The sequence below is a fragment of the Pristiophorus japonicus genome, chromosome 16 (assembly GCF_044704955.1).
Source record: "Pristiophorus japonicus isolate sPriJap1 chromosome 16, sPriJap1.hap1, whole genome shotgun sequence".
Lineage (NCBI taxonomy): Eukaryota > Metazoa > Chordata > Chondrichthyes > Pristiophoridae > Pristiophorus > Pristiophorus japonicus.
Window position 1 is genome coordinate 138,108,956 of NC_091992.1, and position 21,142 is coordinate 138,130,097.

Below are 21,142 nucleotides of genomic sequence, written 5' to 3' on the forward strand. Positions count from 1 at the left end.
CCTCCCTCCCGCAGATCCCCTCCCCTCCCTCCCGCAGATCCCCTCCCCTCCCTCCCGCAGATCCCCTCCCCTCCCTCCCGCAGATCCCCTCCCCTCCCTCCCGCAGATCCCCTCCCCTCCCTCCCGCAGATCCCCTCCCCTCCCTCCCGCAGATCCCCTCCCCTCCCTCCCGCAGATCCCCTCCCCTCCCTCCCGCAGATCCCCTCCCCTCCCTCCCGCAGATCCCCTCCCCTCCCTCCCGCAGATCCCCTCCCCTCCCTCCCGCAGATCCCCCTCCCCTCCCTCCCGCAGATCCCCCCTCCCCTCCCTCCCGCAGATCCCCCCTCCCCTCCCTCCCGCAGATCCCCCCTCCCCTCCCTCCCGCAGCTCCCCCCTCCCCTCCCTCCCGCAGCTCCCCCCTCCCCTCCCTCCCGCAGCTCCCCCCTCCCCTCCCTCCCGCAGCTCCCCCCCTCCCCTCCCTCCCGCAGCTCCCCCCCTCCCCTCCCTCCCGCAGCTCCCCCCCTCCCCTCCCTCCCGCAGCTCCCCCCCTCCCCTCCCTCCCGCAGCTCCCCCCCTCCCCTCCCTCCCGCAGCTCCCCCCCTCCCCTCCCTCCCGCAGCTCCCCCCCTCCCTCCCGCAGCTCCCCCCCTCCCCTCCCTCCCGCAGCTCCCCCCCTCCCCTCCCTCCCGCAGCTCCCCCCCTCCCCTCCCTCCCGCAGCTCCCCCCCTCCCCTCCCTCCCGCAGCTCCCCCCCTCCCCTCCCTCCCGCAGCTCCCCCCCTCCCCTCCCTCCCGCAGCTCCCCCCCTCCCCTCCCTCCCGCAGCTCCCCCCCCTCCCCTCCCTCCCGCAGCTCCCCCCCCTCCCCTCCCTCCCGCAGCTCCCCCCCTCCCCTCCCTCCCGCAGCTCCCCCCCCTCCCCTCCCTCCCGCAGCTCCCCCCCCTCCCCTCCCTCCCGCAGCTCCCCCCCTCCCCTTCCCGCAGCTCCCCCCCTCCCCGCAGCTCCCCCCCTCCCCGCAGCTCCCCCCCTCCCCGCAGCTCCCCCCCTCCCCGCAGCTCCCCCCCTCCCCGCAGCTCCCCCCCTCCCCGCAGCTCCCCCCCTCCCCGCAGCTCCCCCCCTCCCCGCAGCTCCCCCCCTCCCCGCAGCTCCCCCCCTCCCCGCAGCTCCCCCCCTCCCCGCAGCTCCCCCCCTCCCCGCAGCTCCCCCCCTCCCCGCAGCTCCCCCCCTCCCCGCAGCTCCCCCCCTCCCCGCAGCTCCCCCCCTCCCCGCAGCTCCCCCCCTCCCCGCAGCTCCCCCCCTCCCCGCAGCTCCCCCCCTCCCCGCAGCTCCCCCCCTCCCCGCAGCTCCCCCCCTCCCCGCAGCTCCCCCCCTCCCCGCAGCTCCCCCCCTCCCCGCAGCTCCCCCCCTCCCCGCAGCTCCCCCCCTCCCCGCAGCTCCCCCCCTCCCCGCAGCTCCCCCCCTCCCCGCAGCTCCCCCCCTCCCCGCAGCTCCCCCCCTCCCCGCAGCTCCCCCCCTCCCCGCAGCTCCCCCCCTCCCCGCAGCTCCCCCCCTCCCCGCAGCTCCCCCCTCCCCGCAGCTCTCCTCCCCCTCCCTCCCCCCCCCCGCAGCTCTCCTCCCCCCCCCCCCCCCCCGCAGCTCTCCTCCCCCTCCCCCCCCCCCCCCCGCAGCTCCCCCCACCCCCCGCAGCTCTCCCCCCCCCTCCTCCTCCCCCTCCCCGCAGCTCCCCTCCCCTCCCCCCAGCCCTTGTGGGATGTTAGTGAGCTCACTGTAGGATGTTGGGTATTATGGGATGTGTTAGATGAATCTGGAATAATATCGTAACTGGAGATTGAAATCCTCAGTGAAAGTTTTAAGTCTGTTGAGAAAAGCTTAAGTTAGCAGGATGTTATTGTGAGGTTGAAGCGTGTTCATTGGCCCCTGGTCATTCATCTGCTTTTTCTTGTGTTTCAGGTGTCTAATCACGTCGCTCTGGTCAGTGAGTTACTGGTGAGGCAACATTCGAGTCTGATGTTCATTCACACTGCTCCTTATCAATATATCAGACCATTGGTAGTTAAACAGTGAGAAATGTGCTTTCATTTAGTCCGTACGATTCACCATTTCTTAGTTGCAGGGAGATGTCTCCGAATATGTTCCAGGCAGAGGACAAATGTGGAGGAGGGAACTGTAGGCTATGGTGAATCCACAGTAACCACGATTAAAGCCTTTCCCATTAATATAGAGACGAGCAGCTGGAATATCACGACATTACAAAGCCAATGATTATGGGAAAACACAGAATCATAGAATGATACAGCACAGGAGGAGACCATTCGGCCCATCGAGCCTGTGCCGTCTCTGTGACAGAGCGATCCAATCAGTCCCACTCCCCTTCCATTTCCCCATAGCCCCGCAGTGTTTTCCTTTTCAAGTATTGATTGAATCTGCTTCCAACCCCAGACCCTAACCAAGATCTCCCACCGCCTCCAGCCCCCCCATCCCCATCCCCATCCCCATCCCCAACCCCGAACCCTGACTCTAACCTTGATCTACCCTCCTTCGGCCTCACCCCTGATCTCCCAACTTGAATTTATACAGCGCATTTAATGTATTAAAAAGTCCCAAGGTACTTCAAAGAAGTGTAAATCAGATTTAAAAATTGACACCGAGCTACAAAAGGAGATATTGGGACAGGGGTAGATTTTAAGGAATGTCTTAAAGGAGGGGAGAGAGGTAGAGAGGTGGAAAGATTTAGGGAGGGAGTTCCAGAGCTTGGGGCCTAGGCAGCTGAAGGCCAATGGTGGAGAGATGGAAATCAGGGATGCTCGAGGGCAGAGTTGTAGGAGCGTAGAGATCTCGGGCTTATTCTGATTCTGAATATTTGGAGACATCTCAATGCCAATATCTATCTATATATACATTATTGATTAAAAATCTTGCCTCCGTGCACAGCTCTTGCCACAACCTTTTCCATTATCAATTCCAGTCTCTACATTTTAGAATGGAAACTGTGTAATCGTGTCATGGTGTAACTGCACTCTGTCACCACTGGAGGCACTGCAGCAGCATCACTGGCAGGACTGTGATTGGAGCAGGACAAGCCTATCAAAAGTGTTATATTGTAAATATCTACATGGGGATTGATAATCCAAATCTATAAAATAAGATTGATTCTCCGACTGTGAAATCGGGGCTGGATTATGATGGCATTCTCTGGCCCCATTACTCTCCCAGCATCTAACTTGTCTTGTGTTCAATACCATAGGAGATTAACTAGTGTCATAAATATTGTGATGATACGACATAAAATAGCAATAAATCAGTGACTTCTTTTGAAAAAATTGTGGATTTTAACTTGTTTAAAAGTAGTTTACAATGCTCACCTTCTGAGTCTGTGTGATGTTTCATTGGTTAATTACAGCACCTAGCCAGGTGAGTCAGCTACCTATTCAATAGCAGGTAAGAAATACCTGGCCTCTTAAATCATGATGGTGTCTGATGCCACCAATGTTCTAATCGCCAGTGATTTGCAGTTTGTTAATCCCCGTGCATCTCACTCCTTGCACACCTGGACTTAAGGTTTCTGTAAAACCATTGGATTCCAGAGCTGAGATCATTGGAGTACATTGGCTCCCCCAACAGGGAGAAAGGGGGTGGGGTAACACCCAGGCTCTGGAACCATTCTCGATTGCCTATAGGCCCTGCCCCTATATATCCACCCCATGCATTTCACACCTTGCACACTTCAGGTGCGTGCGAGATGGGTGTGAAATTCATAGTGATAGAAGAGCTGCATGTGAATGGAGAGAAGTGTTTGGTAAAGATAAGATGACAGCAGTAGAAAGGATGGATATTGAGTATAATTCACGTGTGTTTAACTGTCTTGTGCCCTTTAGACTAAAGCTCCTGAACAATTACAACGTTTTGTTACTTGGAACATCCTCCAAACGACTCTTGTCGAATCACCTACTGATGCATCACCTGACGTAAAAAAAGTGTTTCAAATTTATTTTTTAGACTTCTGTGCTGGTTAAAGATAACTTGTTTCTGAAACACGTGTTCTTTTAATCTTTAACAGACTGAATCTTCCCCACCCAGCCTGCTGCCTGGCCAGCCTGCCCAGCCACCTGGTGTTGAGGCCCAAGCTTCTGTTGCCACAGTGCAGGCACATAAAGTTACTATGCCCCAAGAGTCAGAGAGGATAGACCAAGTTTCCAGGATAGACCCGTCGTCTCTTGCCGAAGATCTTGAACCTTCAGAAAAACCTCCTGATACATTGACGAGCTCAGCCTTGTTTAAAACCAGTGAAGATGGAAGTCAGTATTATCCAGAAACAGTGTCAGCTCTTAAACGCATTCGACATGTATCTGATGGCCAGCCAGCTTTAGTTCACCGAGTATCTGCTCTTGAAAAAACTTTGTCAGAATTAGGTGAGTTTTAGATCGAGTTCCTTCAGCCAGTCTGTTCTGTGTGTCTGGGAATAAGACATCGAGTAACTAAGGGCTCAATGTATTCTTTCAGAATGGCTGTGCAAAATGCTGGCGATCTGATGTGCCATGCATGTTAGTATCCAGCCTCCCTCCCTCATTCACTCCCCTGTCTTGGCTTTGTTGTTTTGGGGGGTTCTGGGTGAGCACCATGTGGAGGAAAGATGGTCATTTGCACATTGCCCCATTGTAAGTTGTGTTACCTGCTATGTGCCGAGCTGAGACCCAGGAATGAGGCTAGGGAAGACAGCAATTGTAAAAAGGTTCCATTACATTTTCCGTACATCGTTTGTACATCCCAATGGACCAGACTTTCTAAACAGGACCTTTATTCAGGTAGTCAATTTGAATCTGAAGATTTTCTGCAGATCAGCAGAGTATTTCTTGGTGTTTTGAAACTGCATCTGAGTTGAGTCCGGCTCTAACCTTTGCTCATCTCAGTTCCCATCGCCATTTCATAATGCTGGCCTTTACCCCAAATATTGTCATCCTGCACTTCACGGGGCCAGAGCTGTTGGAGACCCTCCCCAGGCAGTGCTGCAGAGCAACTTCAACGTTCTTTCTCTTGGGGGATGCGTTCTACAGGATTAATGTATTCTCTCCTCCGCCCAATCTTAATAACCTACCATTATTGAGACAGTCTGCTGTAGAGCTCTAGTTAAGTGCTAGTCACTAGTTAAAGATCCCAGTCCCCAACAATCACCACACCCCGAGGTGCGGGTTGCAAAGTTCACGGCATTTTCAAGAGTTATGGGGGAGGGGTTTTGTGTTCAACGACCGAGGGGGCTGCTCCCTTCTCGAGATCCCATCCTGTGTAACAATGATTGTTATCCGAGTGGGGAAAAGATCTCAGTAATGAATGGCCACCCCTTACTGACCCCAAAGGCCACCCCACTGATTGGAAGATACCAATATCCAGTGCACCATTTCCACTGCACACTTGTTTTAAACATAACTGCATCCCTGTCCCCAAGGTGGACTAGATAGAATCTTAGAAATTTACAGCACGGAAGGAGGCCATTCGGCCCATCGTGTCCACGCCGGCCGATCAAGAGCTACCCGGCCTAATCCCACTTTCCAGCTCTTGGTCCGTAGCCCTGTAGGTTACAGCACTTCAAGTGCACATCCAAATACCCTTTCAGGCAGTGAGTTCCAGACCTCCACCACCCTCTGAGTGAAGAAATTTCCCCTCATATCTCCTCTAAACCTCCAACCAATTACTTTAAATCTATGTCCCCTGGTTGTTGACCCTTCTGCCAAGGGAAACAGGTCCTTCCTATCCACTCTATCCAGGCCCCTTATAATTTTATACACCACAATCAGGTCTCTCCTCTGTTCCAAAGAAAACAGACCCAGCATCTCCAATCTTTCCTCATAGCCAAAATTCTCCAGTCCAGGCAACATTCTTGTAAATATCCTCTGCACCCTTTCTAGTGCAATCACATCCTTCCTGTAATGTGGTGACCAGATCAGAACTGCACGCAGTACTCCAGCTGTGGTCTAACTCGTGTTTTATACAGTTCAAGCATAACCTCCCTGCTCTTGTATTCCATGCCTCAACTAATAAAGGCAAGTATTCCGTATGCCTTCTTAACCACCTTATCTACCTGGCCTGCTACCTTCACGTGCACTCCAAAGTCCCTCTGTTCCTTTACACTTTTCAGTGTTGTACCATTTAATGTGTATTCCCTTGCCTGGTTAGCCCTCCCCAAATGCATTACCTCACACTTCTCCGGATTGAATTCCATTTGCCACTGTTCTGCCCACCTGACCAGTACATTGATATCTTCCTGCAGTCCGCAGCTTTCTTCTTCATTATCAACCCCACGGCCTATTTTAGTGTCATCTGCAAACTTCTTAATCATACTCCCAACATTCAAGTCCAAGTCATTGATATATACCACAAAAAGCAAGGGACCCAGCACTGAGCCCTGTGGAACCCCACTGGATACAGCCTTCCAGTCACAAAAACACCCATGAACCATTACCCTTTGCTTCCTGCCTCTGAGCCAATTTTGGATCCAACTTGCCACTTTGCCCTGGATCCCAGGGGCTTTTACTTTCGTGACCAGTCTGCCATGTGGGACCTCATCAAAAGCCTTGCTAAAATCGAAATACACTACATCATATGCACTGCCCTCATCCACCCCAAAGTGCTGCAGTACAGAGGGCCCTGGGGGTCCTTGTGCATGAAACACAAAAAGTTAGTATGCAGGTACAGCAAGTGATCAGGAAGGCAAATGGAATGTTGGCCTTTATTGCAAGAGGGATAGAGTATAAAAGCAGAGAAGTCCTGCTACAACTGTACAGGGTATTGGTGAGGCCACACCTGGAGGTACTGTATGCAGTTTTGGTCTCCGTATTTAAGGAAGGATATACTTGCATTGGAGACTGTTCAGAGAAGGTTCACTAGGTTGATTCCGCAGATGAGGGGGTTGACTTATGAAGATAGGTTGAGTAGGTTGGGCCTATACTCATTGGAGTTCAGAAGAATGAGAGGTGATCTTATCGAAACATATAAGATAATGAGGGGGCTCGACAAGGTGGATGCAGAGAGGATGTTTCCACTCATAGGGGAAACTAAAACTAGGGGACATAGTCTCAGAATAAGGGGCTGCCTATTTAAAACTGAGATGAGGAGGAATTTCTTCTGAGGGTTGTAAATCTGTAGAATTCTCTGCTCGAGAGAGCTGTGGAGGCTGGGTCTGAATATATTTAAGGCGGAGATAGACAGATTTTTGAGTGATAAGGGAATAAAGGGTTATGGGGAACGAGCAGAGAAGTGGAGCTGAGTCCATGATCAGATCAGCCTGATCTTATTAAATGGCGGAGCAGGCTCGAGCGACAGAATGGCCTACTCCTGCTCCTATTTCTTATGTTCTTGTGTTCTTCTGGTTATCTCCTAGAAAAATTCAATCAAGTTAGTCAGACAGGACCTTCCCTTGATAAATCCGTGCTGACTGTCCTTGATTAATCCATGTCTTTCTAAATGAAGATTTATCCTGTCTCAGGATTTTCTCCAATAATTTTCCCACCACTGAGGTTAGGCTGACTGGCCTGTAATTACTCGGTCTATCCCTTTGTCCCTTTTTAAACACAGGTACAACATTAGCAGTCCTCCAGTCCTCTGGTACCACACCTGTTGCCAGAGAGGATTGGAAAATGATGGTCAGAGCCTCTGCTTTTTCCTCTTTTGCTTCGCTTAACAGCCTGGGATACATTTCATCTGGGCCCGGGGATTTATCCACTTTCAAAGCTGCTAAGCCCCTTAATACTTCCTCTCTCACGATGTTTATCTCGTCTAATATTTCACATTCCTCCTCCCTCATTGCAAAGTCTGCATCGCCCCTCACTTTTGTGAAAACAGATGCAAAGTATTCGTTAAGAATCATACCTACATCTTCTGCCTTCACACACACATTTCATTTGTGGTCTTTAATCGGCCTCACTCTTTCTCTAGTTATTTTCTTGCTCTTAATGTATTTATAAAACATCTTTGGGTTTTCCCTGATTTTATTTGCCAACATTTTTTCATGATCTCTCTTTGCTTTCCTGATATCTTTTTTAATTGCACCCCTGCACTTCTTATACTCCTCTAGAGTTTCTGCAGTGTTGAGCCTCGGTATCTGGCATAAGCCTCCCTTTTTTTCTTTATCCTACCCTGTATGCCCCTTGACCTCCAGGGGGTTCTAGATTTGTTAGTCCCACCCTTTTGTTTTAAGGGAACATACTTGCTCTGAACCTTCAGGATCTCCTCCTTGAATACCTCCCATTGCTCTGACACTGATTTACCATCAAGTAACTGTTTCCATCCACTTTGGCCAAATCCCATCTCAGCTCAGCAAAATTGTCTTTTCCCCAATTGAGAACTTTTATTCCTGGTCCCCCTTTGTCCTTTTCCATAACTACCCTAAATCTGACTGAATTATGATCACCAGCACCCACTGATACCCCTTCCACCTGTCCCTCTTCATTCCCAAAACCAAGTCCAGAACCGCCCCCTCCCGTTACATCCTGGCTAAAGAAGTTCTCCTGAATGCATTTTAGGAATTCCGCACCCTCTGTACCATTCACACTACCTTTGCCCCAATTAATATTCGGGTAGTTTAAATCACCACTATTACAGCTCTATAGTTTTAGCACTTTGCAGCAATTTGCTCAAATATTTGTTCTTCTATCTCCCTCTGACTGTTTGGGGATCTTAGTATGCTCCCAGTAGTGTGATCGCCGCTTTTTTGTTCATATTCCATCTCATTTCCACAAGTGCAGGAATACTATTTCTATCTTGTGGTTGTCCCTCGCTGACCCCAGTGATGTCACAGTGACCCCTGCACCTGGCCATTCTGTGTGTGTTGCTGTAAATCTGTCTGTGGACAGGACTACCATTGTGACCAAGTCCATTCGGGTCTGTCTCTTGTCTCACTCTCACCCAGTGTAACTGTTTGTTTATTTCTGTTTAATCCCATAAAACGTGGAGCAGTGTCGGGGGACAGAGCAGGGAAGGGTGCAGAGGTAAGTGAAGATGTTCTGTGAGGACGATGCAAGGTGTGGAACTGGGAAGAATGCCATCATTTGGGGCCCCTGAGATGATTTGTTCAAGAATGACTTGTATAATGTAACTCTGTATAGAAACCTTCAGAGAAGCAGCAACAGGAGCTCAGAGACTGGGCAAGGCAGAGAGACTATTCTGCCGTCAGACAGCATTCTCACTTGTATTTCACATCCTTGGATTATTGGCCCATCCTGCACCCTGACTCTTGGCCGTCACTGACGAGAACGCCTTTATTGCCCAACCCTCGTGGCCCTGAGAGGGTGGTGATGCGTTTTCCCATGAACCACTCTACCACTCCCAAGGAAATTAACCAATCAACAAACAGCTGCCAATAAACCAGGAGGAAGCTGGAGCCAATGAAACCGCACTTTGTGAGAATTGAGCTTGAGAAATTACCGTCTGAATATCCATAAGATAGGGGTGTATTGCCGCCACTTCCAGGGTTGGCCTTTGGGCTTTAGGCCCACACTGCACCCATTTTCATTCCGAAACATCTGTCTTCTGACTCCCGTTAACTAATATGTCCCGTCACATCACAGATGATCTTCCAATAACAGAGCAAAATCAAAGTGCAGCATCATATTTATTTACCCTGAGAGAGAGAAAGACACACACACACATACACAGAGAGACCCAGAGACAGACAGACAGATGATGAAAGATGGCACCATGTTCCAAGAAATGGAAAGGGTTGTAAAAAACTGTGTTTTGTTTCATTCACCTACAGCACATGCTCGGGGGGCGCCGGTGCAGCACATGCTCGGGGGGGCCCCGGTGCAGCACATGCTCGGGGGGGCCCCGGTGCAGCACATGCTCGGGGGGGCGCTGGTGCAGCACATGCTCGGGGGGGCGCCGGTGCAGCACATGCTCGGGGGGGCGCCGGTGCAGCACATGCTCGGGGGGGCGCCGGTGCAGCACATGCTTGGAGCTTGCCCCACGGCGTGTTTTCTGTGATGCTGGGTGCAGCATGCGTGCCCCATTAGCTCGGTTTGGCATTTCACTCTGCGGTCAAGGCTGCAGAAGATGGACGCATTAATTTGCAATACCTAACGCTCTGGGTCCCCTTGATTACAAGACCCAATTGCTGATTGGTCCCCTTGGAGGATAAGACACCTCCAGCAGTTTCTCTGGACTGTGTAATTAGAATCGTCTCTGGTCACAAAATCAGTGACTTTGCAAAGTGTAATTCGAGCCATTCTGACTGTCGATTCCAGACAGGAGAGAGCTCACTTGGAACAGACAGGGTTCATCTTCACGGGTTATGATCTTCATCTCTGTCCCATCCCCACTCTCCCCCCCTTCTATCCCCACCCTCTCTCCTCCCCCCCATTACCCACTCGGCCTCCCCCATTACCCACCCCCCCCCCCCCCCCCCCATTCGCACTCCCCTCAATCCTCATCACCCCACTCGCTCTGGGGGATAGTATATGGGGAGGGGTAGAATGATGGTGGTTTTCGATGTGCTGTGTAAATGTTTACAATCCATTTTAATTGTCTTGCATTATATGTGTGGGTTTGCAATGCCCGGCGGCCCTCGCCCAGTTCGGCAGGTCTTGCTGCAATGCCCTTTAACCCTTGTCTTTGTCCTTAGTCCTCAGGGGACCTTGATGGCAACGATATGAGAGCACAGGTATCGCATCTCAGGTAAGGTCACGGCACAGGGGAGAGGGCAGGTATGGGCGTGGATCACATGGTATGATCACATGGTATGGGGTGGATCACATGGTATGGGCGCGGATCACATGGTATGGGCGTGGATCACATGGTATGGTCACATGGTATGGGCGTGGATCACATGGTATGGTCACACAGTATGGGCGTGGATCACGGTATGAGCGTGGATCACACGGTATGATCACACGGTATGGGCGCGGATCACACGGTATGGGCGCGGATCACGGTATGGGCGCGGATCACACGGGATAGTCTGAGTCGAGGATGCAGAAAACTAGAATCTGACTGGGTTTCCGAGAGCGCTACAGATATCGTGAAGTAGGCGTGGCAGCGATGTGGATCAAAGGTGGGTAAATGAATTAAAGGATCGGACGTGATCTAATTCAATGGCAGAATAGGCTCGTGGAGACTGAATGGCCTTTGCCTGTTTTTGTGATCCTGTCCGTGTCCATGAGCGGAGGATATAATACTGGAACCAGTGGCCCAGGGGGGGGTATAAATACTGACCCCTCATTGGGCAGGCTCTGCTCCCCATGGTCCAGTGCAATTTCTTTCAGATGCTGGTGGCTTCTTTGTAGCAGTTCAACTTCAGCACTTTCCTGTTGAAACTATAACGGCCAATGAACAATTCAGCTTGGGTTTTGTGTGCTGACCAGTGGCTCATTTTAGACGGGCTCCGATGGACAGGCGCTGTCTGAGGTCAACTCATTAGCACCGATGCAGAGGTGGACGGGTATGGGGAGCTCGCTCCAGGCCTTTGCAAAGCCTAAACAGGCCTTAGGGCCGGCAGCAAGAGTGGGGCAGGCGAGAGTAAAGAAGGAGGAAAGCCAATGTTTAGGATCGAGTCTGCAGCGAGTGCTGTGGTTCAAAGTGTTGCAGCAGAGGGCAGAGTGAAGCAGCTGGTTCTGTGCTGGTTCTGTGCTGGCCTGGACTCTGAACACCGTTCCCCATAGCCATTGCCGATACAGCTGGTGCCAGTGCAGAGTCCGGCCAATCAGGGTACGTGAATTATTGATCCGAGAGCATTGACGGACCACGAGTGGCTAATTGTGGGGAATCATCCACCCAGCTCACCCAACACTCGCAAACCTTCATCAGTTGCCGCCAACTAACCTAATGCCTTTGGCACTCTGTCCAATTTTTCTGATTACTCTTTGTGCAGCACCTTGTGACGTTTCTCTACCTTAAAGACGCTAAAATCACAGAACCACAGAAATTTACAGCACTGAAGGAGGCCATTCGGCCCATCGTTCCCGCGCCGGCCGACCAACAGCTATCCAGACTAATCCCACTTTCCAGCTCTGGGTCCGTAGCCCTATAGGTTACAGCACTTCAAGCACACATCCAAGTACTTTTAACTGTGGTGAGGGTTTCTGCCTCTACCACCTTTTCAGGCCGTGAGTTCCAGACCCCCACAACCCTCTGGGTGAAAAAAGTTTTCCTCAAATCCCTTCTAGACCTCCTATTAATTACTTTAAATCCGATTATAATCTGTTTGAAGAAGCTTTTGGTGGAAATATTGTTTAATCATTAACTCTTCATTTTTCTGATCAGAGACATGGTGAAGAATATTGACGAGGAATTGAAAGAATTACGCAAATTCCAGCCAACCAGCAGCGAGGCCGGTAGTCAGACACAGCAACAGGTCAGTGATCGGGGCGGGGCTCCGTGCAAACCCCAGGGGGGTATAGAGGGGAACATTGGGGGGGGGGGGGTATAGAGGGGTACAGGTGAGGGGTGTATAGAAGAGTACAGGTGGGGGGTATAGAGTGGTACGTGAGGGGGGTATATAGAGGGGTACATGGGGGGAGTATAGAGGGGTACAGGTGGGGGGTATATATAGTGGTAAATGGGGGGTATATAGAGTGGTACATGGGGGGGGGGGTACAGAGGGTTACATGGGGGTGGGTACAGAGGGCTACATGGGGGTGGGTACAGAGGGCTACATGGGGGTGGGTACAGAGGGCTACATGGGGGTGGGTACAGAGGGCTACATGGGGGTGGGTACAGAGGGCTACATGGGGGTGGGTACAGAGGGCTACATGGGGGTGGGTACAGAGGGCTACATGGGGGTGGGTACAGAGGGCTACATGGGGGTGGGTACAGAGGGCTACATGGGGGTGGGTACAGAGGGCTACATGGGGGTGGGTACAGAGGGCTACATGGGGGTGGGTACAGAGGGCTACATGGGGGTGGGTACAGAGGGCTACATGGGGGTGGGTACAGAGGGCTACATGGGGGTGGGTACAGAGGGCTACATGGGGGTGGGTACAGAGGGCTACATGGGGGTGGGTACAGAGGGCTACATGGGGGTGGGTACAGAGGGCTACATGGGGGTGGGTACAGAGGGCTACATGGGGGTGGGTACAGAGGGCTACATGGGGGTGGGTACAGAGGGCTACATGGGGGTGGGTACAGAGGGCTACATGGGGGTGGGTACAGAGGGCTACATGGGGGTGGGTACAGAGGGCTACATGGGGGTGGGTACAGAGGGCTACATGGGGGTGGGTACAGAGGGCTACATGGGGGTGGGTACAGAGGGCTCCATGGGGGTGGGTACAGAGGGCTCCATGGGGGTGGGTACAGAGGGCTCCATGGGGGTGGGTACAGAGGGCTCCATGGGGGTGGGTACAGAGGGCTCCATGGGGGTGGGTACAGAGGGCTCCATGGGGGTGGGTACAGAGGGCTCCATGGGGGTGGGTACAGAGGGCTCCATGGGGGTGGGTACAGAGGGCTCCATGGGGGTGGGTACAGAGGGCTCCATGGGGGTGGGTACAGAGGGCTCCATGGGGGTGGGTACAGAGGGCTCCATGGGGGTGGGTACAGAGGGCTCCATGGGGGTGGGTACAGAGGGCTCCATGGGGGTGGGTACAGAGGGCTCCATGGGGGTGGGTACAGAGGGCTCCATGGGGGTGGGTACAGAGGGCTCCATGGGGGTGGGTACAGAGGGCTCCATGGGGGTGGGTACAGAGGGCTCCATGGGGGTGGGTACAGAGGGCTCCATGGGGGTGGGTACAGAGGGCTCCATGGGGGTGGGTACAGAGGGCTCCATGGGGGTGGGTACAGAGGGCTCCATGGGGGTGGGTACAGAGGGCTCCATGGGGGTGGGTACAGAGGGCTCCATGGGGGTGGGTACAGAGGGCTCCATGGGGGTGGGTACAGAGGGCTCCATGGGGGTGGGTACAGAGGGCTCCATGGGGGTGGGTACAGAGGGCTCCATGGGGGTGGGTACAGAGGGCTCCATGGGGGTGGGTACAGAGGGCTCCATGGGGGTGGGTACAGAGGGCTCCATGGGGGTGGGTACAGAGGGCTCCATGGGGGTGGGTACAGAGGGCTCCATGGGGGTGGGTACAGAGGGCTCCATGGGGGTGGGTACAGAGGGCTCCATGGGGGTGGGTACAGAGGGCTCCATGGGGGTGGGTACAGAGGGCTCCATGGGGGTGGGTACAGAGGGCTCCATGGGGGTGGGTACAGAGGGCTCCATGGGGGTGGGTACAGAGGGCTCCATGGGGGTGGGTACAGAGGGCTCCATGGGGGTGGGTACAGAGGGCTCCATGGGGGTGGGTACAGAGGGCTCCATGGGGGTGGGTACAGAGGGCTCCATGGGGGTGGGTACAGAGGGCTCCATGGGGGTGGGTACAGAGGGCTCCATGGGGGTGGGTACAGAGGGCTCCATGGGGGTGGGTACAGAGGGCTCCATGGGGGTGGGTACAGAGGGGTACGGGGAGGGGGGGATATGAAGAAATCAGATTTGTGACTGGTCATGCCTAACGAACCCGATTGATTATTTCGAAAAGGTGACTAAAGTAGTGGATAGGGGAATGTCTATGGATGTTATTGATATTGACTTCCAGAAGGCATTTGACAAAGTCCTTCATAAGAGATTGTTTACATAGAAACATAGAAAATAGGTGCAGGAGTAGGCGATTCGGCCCTTCGAGCCCTCACCACCATTCAATATGATCATGGCTGATCATGCAACTTCAGTACCCCATTCCTGCTTTCTCTCCATACCCCTTGATCCCTTTGGCCGTAAAGGCCACATCTAACTCCCTTTTGAATATATCTAACGAACTGGCCTCAACAACATTTTGTGGTAGAGAATTCCACAGGTTAACAACTCTGAGTGAAGAAGTTTCTCCTCATCTCGGTTCTAAATGGCTTACCCCTTATCGTTGGACTGTGAGCCCTGGTTCTGGACTTCCCCAACATCGGGAACATTCTTCCCGCCTCTAACCTGTCCAATCCCGTCAGAATTTTATATGTTTCTATGAGATCCCCTCTCATTCTTCTAAATTCCAGTGAATACAGGCCTAGTCAATCCAGTCTTTCTTCATATGTCAGTCCTGCCATCCCGGGAATCAGTCTGGTGAACCTTCGCTGCACTCCCTCAATAGCAAGAGTGTCCTTCCTCAGATTTAACTAAGGTAAAAGCCCATGGAATTAAAGGTAAATTATTGACCTGGTTAGGGAATTGGCTGAGTGGCAGGAGACAGAGAGTCGGGATGATCGGCAGGGAGTGACTAGTAGTGTCCCGCAGGGATCTATGTTGGGGCCTCAACTAGTCACTATATTTATTAACGCCTTAGATGATGGCATAGAAAGCCATATATCCAAATTTGCCAATGACGCAAAGATAGGCGGCATTGTAAGCAGTGTCGATGGAAGAATTAAATGACACAGGGATATCGATAGATTAAGTGAATGGGCAGAGCTGTGGCAAATGGATTTCACTGTAGGCAAATGTGAGGTCATCCATTTTGGACCTATAAAGGACAGAACAGGATACTTTCTAAATGGTCAAAAGCTAAAAACAGTGGGGGTCCAAAGAGACTTGGCCCAAATACATCGATCATTAAAATGTCACAAACAGGTACAGAAAATAATCAATAAGGCTAATGGAATGCTGGCCTTTATATCTAGAGGACTAGAATACAAGGGGGCAGAAGTTATGTTGCAGCTGTAAAAAGCCCTGGTTAGACCACACCTGGAGCACTGTGTACAGCTCTGGGCACCTGACCTTAGACCACACCTGGAGCACTGTGTACAGCTCTGGGCACCTGACCTTAGACCACACCTGGAGCACTGTGTACAGCTCTGGGCACCTGACCTTAGACCACACCTGGAGCACTGTGTACAGCTCTGGGCACCTGACCTTAGACCACACCTGGAGCTCTGTGTACAGCTCTGGGCACCTGACCTTAGACCACACCTTAGGGAGGATATATTGGCCTTGGAGGGAGTGCAGCGTAGGTTTACAGAACGATACCCGGACCCCAAGGGTTAAATTACGAGGAGAGATTACACAAATTAGGATTGTATTCCCTAGAATTTAGGTGGTTAAGGGGCGATCTGATCGAAGTTTTCAAGATAATAAGGGGAACAGATGGGGTAGATAGAGAGAAACTATTTCATAGGATTACACAGGATATTCGGCCCAACCAGTCCATGCCGGCGTTTATGCTCCACTCGAGCCTCCTCCCGTCTTTCCTCATCTAAATCTATCAGCATAACCCTCTATTCCCTCCTCCCCCATATGCTTCACTAGCCTCCCCTTAAATACATCGATACTATTCACCTCAATCCCTCCCTGTGGCAGCCAGTTCCACATTGTCACCACTCTCTGGGTAAAGAGTTTCTCCTGAATTCCCCATTGGATTTCTTGGTGACTATTTGATATTGATGACCTCTAGTTATGCTCTTCCCCCATAAGTAGAAACATTCTCTCTGTATCCACTCTATCAAAACCTTTCATCATTTTAAAGACATCTATTAGATCACACCTTATCCTTCTCTTTTCAAGAGAAAAGAGACCCAGCCTGTTCATCCTTTCCTGATATGTACACTCTCGCATTTCTGGTATCATCCTTGTAAATCTTCTCTGCACCCTGTCCAGTGTCTCGATATCCCTTTTATAATACGGCGACCAGAACTGTACGCAGTGCCCCAAGTGTGGGCTAACCAAGGTTCGATACAGGTTTAGTATAACTTCCCTACTTTTCAATTCTATAGCTCTAGAAATAAACCCTAGTGCTTGGTTTGCTTTTACGGCCTCGCTAACCTGTGTCACAACATTTAGTGATTGGTGTATTTGTATCCGAGATCCCTTTGTTCCTCTACCCCATCCAGACTCTCACCCTCCCAGTAATAAGTGACCTCCCTATTCTTCCGACCAAAGTGTAATACCTCACATTTATCTGTGTTGAACTTCATTTGCCAATTATTTGCTCATTTTGCAAGTTAAATAATTGCAAATTCCGCTGGTTGGGGAGCCTCGGACTGGGGGCATAGTCTAAACATTAGAACCAGACCTTTCAGGAGTGAAATTAGGAAACACTTCTACACACAAAGGCTGGTTGTAGTTTGGAACTCTCTTCTGCAAACGGCAATTGATGCTAGATCAATTAATTTTAAACCTGAGGTTGATAGATTTCTGTTAATGAATGGTATTAAGGGATACTGGCCAAAGGCGGGTGTATGGGGTTAGGTCACAGATCCGCCGTGATCTCATTGAATTGCGGGTCAGGAGCAAGGGGCTGAATGGCCTCCTCTTGTTATGTACATGGGTGCGGGGGATATAGTGGGGTACAGTGGGAGAGTGGGATACAGAGCGGGCATGATGTTGAATAGCAGGATAGGGGAGGCAGTGAGATTGGGTTCAGGATGTGAGGCATTGGGATGTTTGACAAGTTGCCAGTATGACTGTCTCCATGGTAATGTTACATTGTCTGTTTATCTCTGTATATATCACTGCATATCAATTTTTAACCTTTTTTCCCCACACACACAGGTTCATTGCACAGACCCTGAGATTTAATTCCACTCCCAGCTCACTGTTAGCGTCTGGTCAGCACTGGTGAGAGGGTAACAGACCACCCCTCCATGGCTGGGGGACACTGTCTCCCACCTAACCTGTGCATAGACCCCCCACAGTCCCCAGCTCACACATCACGCAGTGTGCACCAACACTCGGTGACTTTCTCTGGCAGCAACAAACCCACAGAGCAACAAAATCCCAGCTTCCATTGTGGCACGTTGCTGAGTCATGGAATCACGTTTGTCTTCCTTGGAGAGAGGGGAAATCAGCCCGGGTTCCTGCTCCTGAGCACTGCCCAGTGATCCCTGGGTTAGAGAGAGGGGAAATCAGCCTGGGTTCCTGCTCCTGAGCACTGCCCAGTGACCCCGGGTTAGAGAGAGGGGAAATCAGCCAGGGTTCCTGCTCCTGATCACTGCCCAGTGACCCCTGGGTTAGAGAGAGGGGAAATCAGCCTGGGTTCCTGCTCCTGATCACTGCCCAGTGACCCCTGGGTTAGAGAGAGGGGAAATCAGCCTGGGTTCCTGCTCCTGATCACCGCCCAGTGACCCCTGGGTTAGAGAGAGGGGAAATCAGCCCGGGTTCCTGCTCCTGAGCACTGCCCAGTGACCCCTGGGTTAGTGAGAGGGGAAATCAGCCCGGGTTCCTGCTCCTGATCACTGCCCAGTGACCCCTGGGTTAGAGAGAGGGGAAATCAGCCAGGGTTCCTGCTCCTGATCACTGCCCAGTGACCCCGGGTTAGTGAGAGGGGAAATCAGCCCGGGTTCCTGCTCCTGATCACTGCCCAGTGACCCCGGGTTAGTGAGAGGGGAAATCAGCCCGGGTTCCTGCTCCTGATCACTGCCCAGTGATCCCTGGGTTAGAGAGGGGGGAAATCAGCCAGGGTTCCTGCTCCTGATCACTGCCCAGTGACCCCTGGGTTAGAGAGAGGGGAAATCAGCCAGGGATCCTGCTCCTGATCACTGCCCAGTGACCCCGGGTTAGTGAGAGGGGAAATCAGCCCGGGTTCCTGCTCCTGATCACTGCCCAGTGATCCCTGGGTTAGAGAGGGGGGAAATCAGCCAGGGTTTCTGCTCCTGATCACTGCCCAGTGACCCCGGGTTAGAGAGGGGGAGAAATCAGCCAGGGTTCCTGCTCCTGATCACTGCCCAGTGACCCCTGGGTTAGAGAGAGAGGGGAAATCAGCCCGGGTTCCTGCTCCTGATCACTGCCCAGTGACCCCGGGTTAGAGAGGGGGGGAAATCAGCCAGGGTTCCTGCTCCTGATCACTGCCCAGTGACCCCTGGGTTAGAGAGAGGGGAAATCAGCCAGGGTTCCTGCTCCTGATCACTGCCCAGTGACCCCGGGTTAGAGAGAGGGGAAATAAGAACATAAGAAATAGGAGCAGGAGTAGGCCAGAAGGCCCCTTGAGCCTGCTCCGCCATTCAATAAGATCATGGCTGATCTGATCATGGACCCAGCTCCATTTCCCCGCCCGCTCCCCATAACCCTTTACTCCCTTATCACTCAAATATCTGTCTATCTCCACCTTGAATATATTCAACGACCCAGCCTCCACAGCTCTCTGGGGCAGAGAATTCCACAGATTTACAACCCTCTGAGAGAAGAAATTCCTCCTCATCTCAGTTTTAAATGGGCGACCCCTTATTCTAAGACTATGTCCCCTAGTTTTAGTTTCCCCTATGAGTGAAAATATCCTCTCTACGTCCAACTTGTCGAGCACCTTGACAATAAATACTCTATTCCCCTCCTTGGCCAAGACGGTGCCAGTGACCCATTTAGGACAATGGGCCACCAAACCTGCGACCTGGCTATAGCCTTCATTATGACTATGCCTGGGTGGGTATTGTGGAGGTCGCGTGTAAACGTTTCCCTGACTTTTTTTGGCAAAACCACGCAATTCCCCCATAAGAGACAATCCGGCAGGATGGACATTTCATCTTTGCGTCGGTGAAACAGCTTAATTTCGTCTTGCATTTCCCCGGGAACGGCCAACCAGCTCCCATTGAGGACACAACTTTTTACAAGTGATAGCACAGGATCCTGGCTGGTCCAGGTCCTGATCTGGTGAGCAGTGACGGGGGACCCCTCGCTCGCTAAAGATCCATGACCAGAAGCAAGTCTGTGGGCTGCGCCATTTCCACCCCGGTAGTGGGCAATGGTAGCCGACTGAGGGCATCAGCACAGTTCTCCGTGCCTGGTCTGTGGTGGATAACAGAGTCAGAGGCGGACAATGTTAGTGCCCATCTTTGGATGCGGGACGAAGCCTTGGTGTTTATACCTTTGCTTTCTGAAAACAGCGAAATGAGCGGTTTGTGGTCGGTTTCAAGCTCAAACCGAAGTCCAAATAGGTATTGGTGCATTTTCTTAACCCCATATACACATGCTAATGCCTCTTTCTCAACCATACTGTAGGCTCTTTCAGCCTTAGACAGACTTCTAGACGTGTATGCAACCGGTTGAAGTTTGCCCGATACATTGGTTTGCTACACAGCCGACCCCGTATGAAGATGCATCACAAGCTAGCACTAAACATTTACATAGGTCATACAGTACAAGTAACTTGTTGGAACAAAGTAGGTTTCTGGCCTTCTCAAAGGCTGTCTCTTGAGATTTACCCCAAACCTAGTTGTCACCCTTGCATAGCAACATGTGCAACGGTTCCAGCAAAGTGCTTAACCTGGGTAGAAAGTTACCAAAATAGTTGAGGAGTCCCAGGAACGAATGCAGCTCCATCACATTCTGTGGTCTGGGTGCATTCTTGATGGCCTCTGTCTTTGAGTCCGTGGGTCTGATGCCATCTGCCGCAATATTTCTCCCTAAAAATTCGGCCTCTGGCGCCAGGAAAACACACTTGGAGCGTTTCAGCCTGAGTCCCACTCTGTCTCGTCGACTTAGAACCTCTTCCAGGTTGTGCAGGTGTTCGCGACTGGTGATCAGGATGTTGTCTTGAAACACAATGGTGCGCTGAACCGATTTCAGCAAACTCTCCATGTTCCTCTGGAAGATGGCAGCAGCCGAGTGAATCCCAAAAGGGCACGGTGGTATATAAACAGTCCTTTGTGTGTGTTGGTGCACGTCAATCTTTTCGAAGATTCAGCCAGCTCCTGTGTCATGTAGATGGAGGTTAGGTCCAACTTGGTGAACGACTTCCCCCCCTGCTAATGTTGCGAACAGGTCATCCGCCTTCGGTAGCGAGTACTGGTCTTGTAATGAGACTCGGTTGATCATTACCTTATAGTCTCCACAGATTCTGACCGTGCCATCGCTTTTCAACACCGGAACAATTGGGCTGACCCACTCGTTGAACTCAACTGGCGATATGATTCCCTCGTTGAAGTCTGTCCAGTTCGATCTCGACTTTCTCCCTCATCATAAATGGAACCGCTTGAGCCTTGTGATGGACGGGACTTGCATCGGGGACTAGATGGATCTGCACCTTGGCGCCTGTGAAGTTGCCGATGCCTGGTTCAAATAGCAACGGAAACTTGCTCAGCCACTGAAGATAGTGCTTTAATGTCGTCCCGGTTCCATCGAATCTTTCCCAGCCAGCTTCTGCCGAATAGCATTAGGCCATTTACTGGTACAATCCACAATGATAAATCATGCACAGCTCCATCATACGATACCTTAGCTGCCGCACTGCCAATGACTGGTATGAG

At 52.1% G+C, this 21,142-nt stretch overlaps 1 protein-coding gene across 2 annotated transcripts in view; it reads left to right on the forward strand.

Annotated features, from left to right (window-relative positions):
- LOC139227200 (uncharacterized protein C16orf96 homolog) overlaps window positions 1-21,142 on the forward strand; it is a 76,525-nt gene that overhangs the window by 45,871 nt on the left and 9,512 nt on the right. For both annotated transcript variants that reach the window (XM_070858261.1, XM_070858262.1), the window contains exons 3-8: window positions 1,925-1,960; window positions 3,850-3,939; window positions 4,032-4,383; window positions 8,921-8,952; window positions 10,584-10,636; window positions 12,221-12,311. In XM_070858261.1, the coding sequence (XP_070714362.1) occupies window positions 1,925-1,960; window positions 3,850-3,939; window positions 4,032-4,383; window positions 8,921-8,952; window positions 10,584-10,636; window positions 12,221-12,311 (654 nt within the window). The remainder of the gene's footprint in view (window positions 1-1,924; window positions 1,961-3,849; window positions 3,940-4,031; window positions 4,384-8,920; window positions 8,953-10,583; window positions 10,637-12,220; window positions 12,312-21,142) is intronic.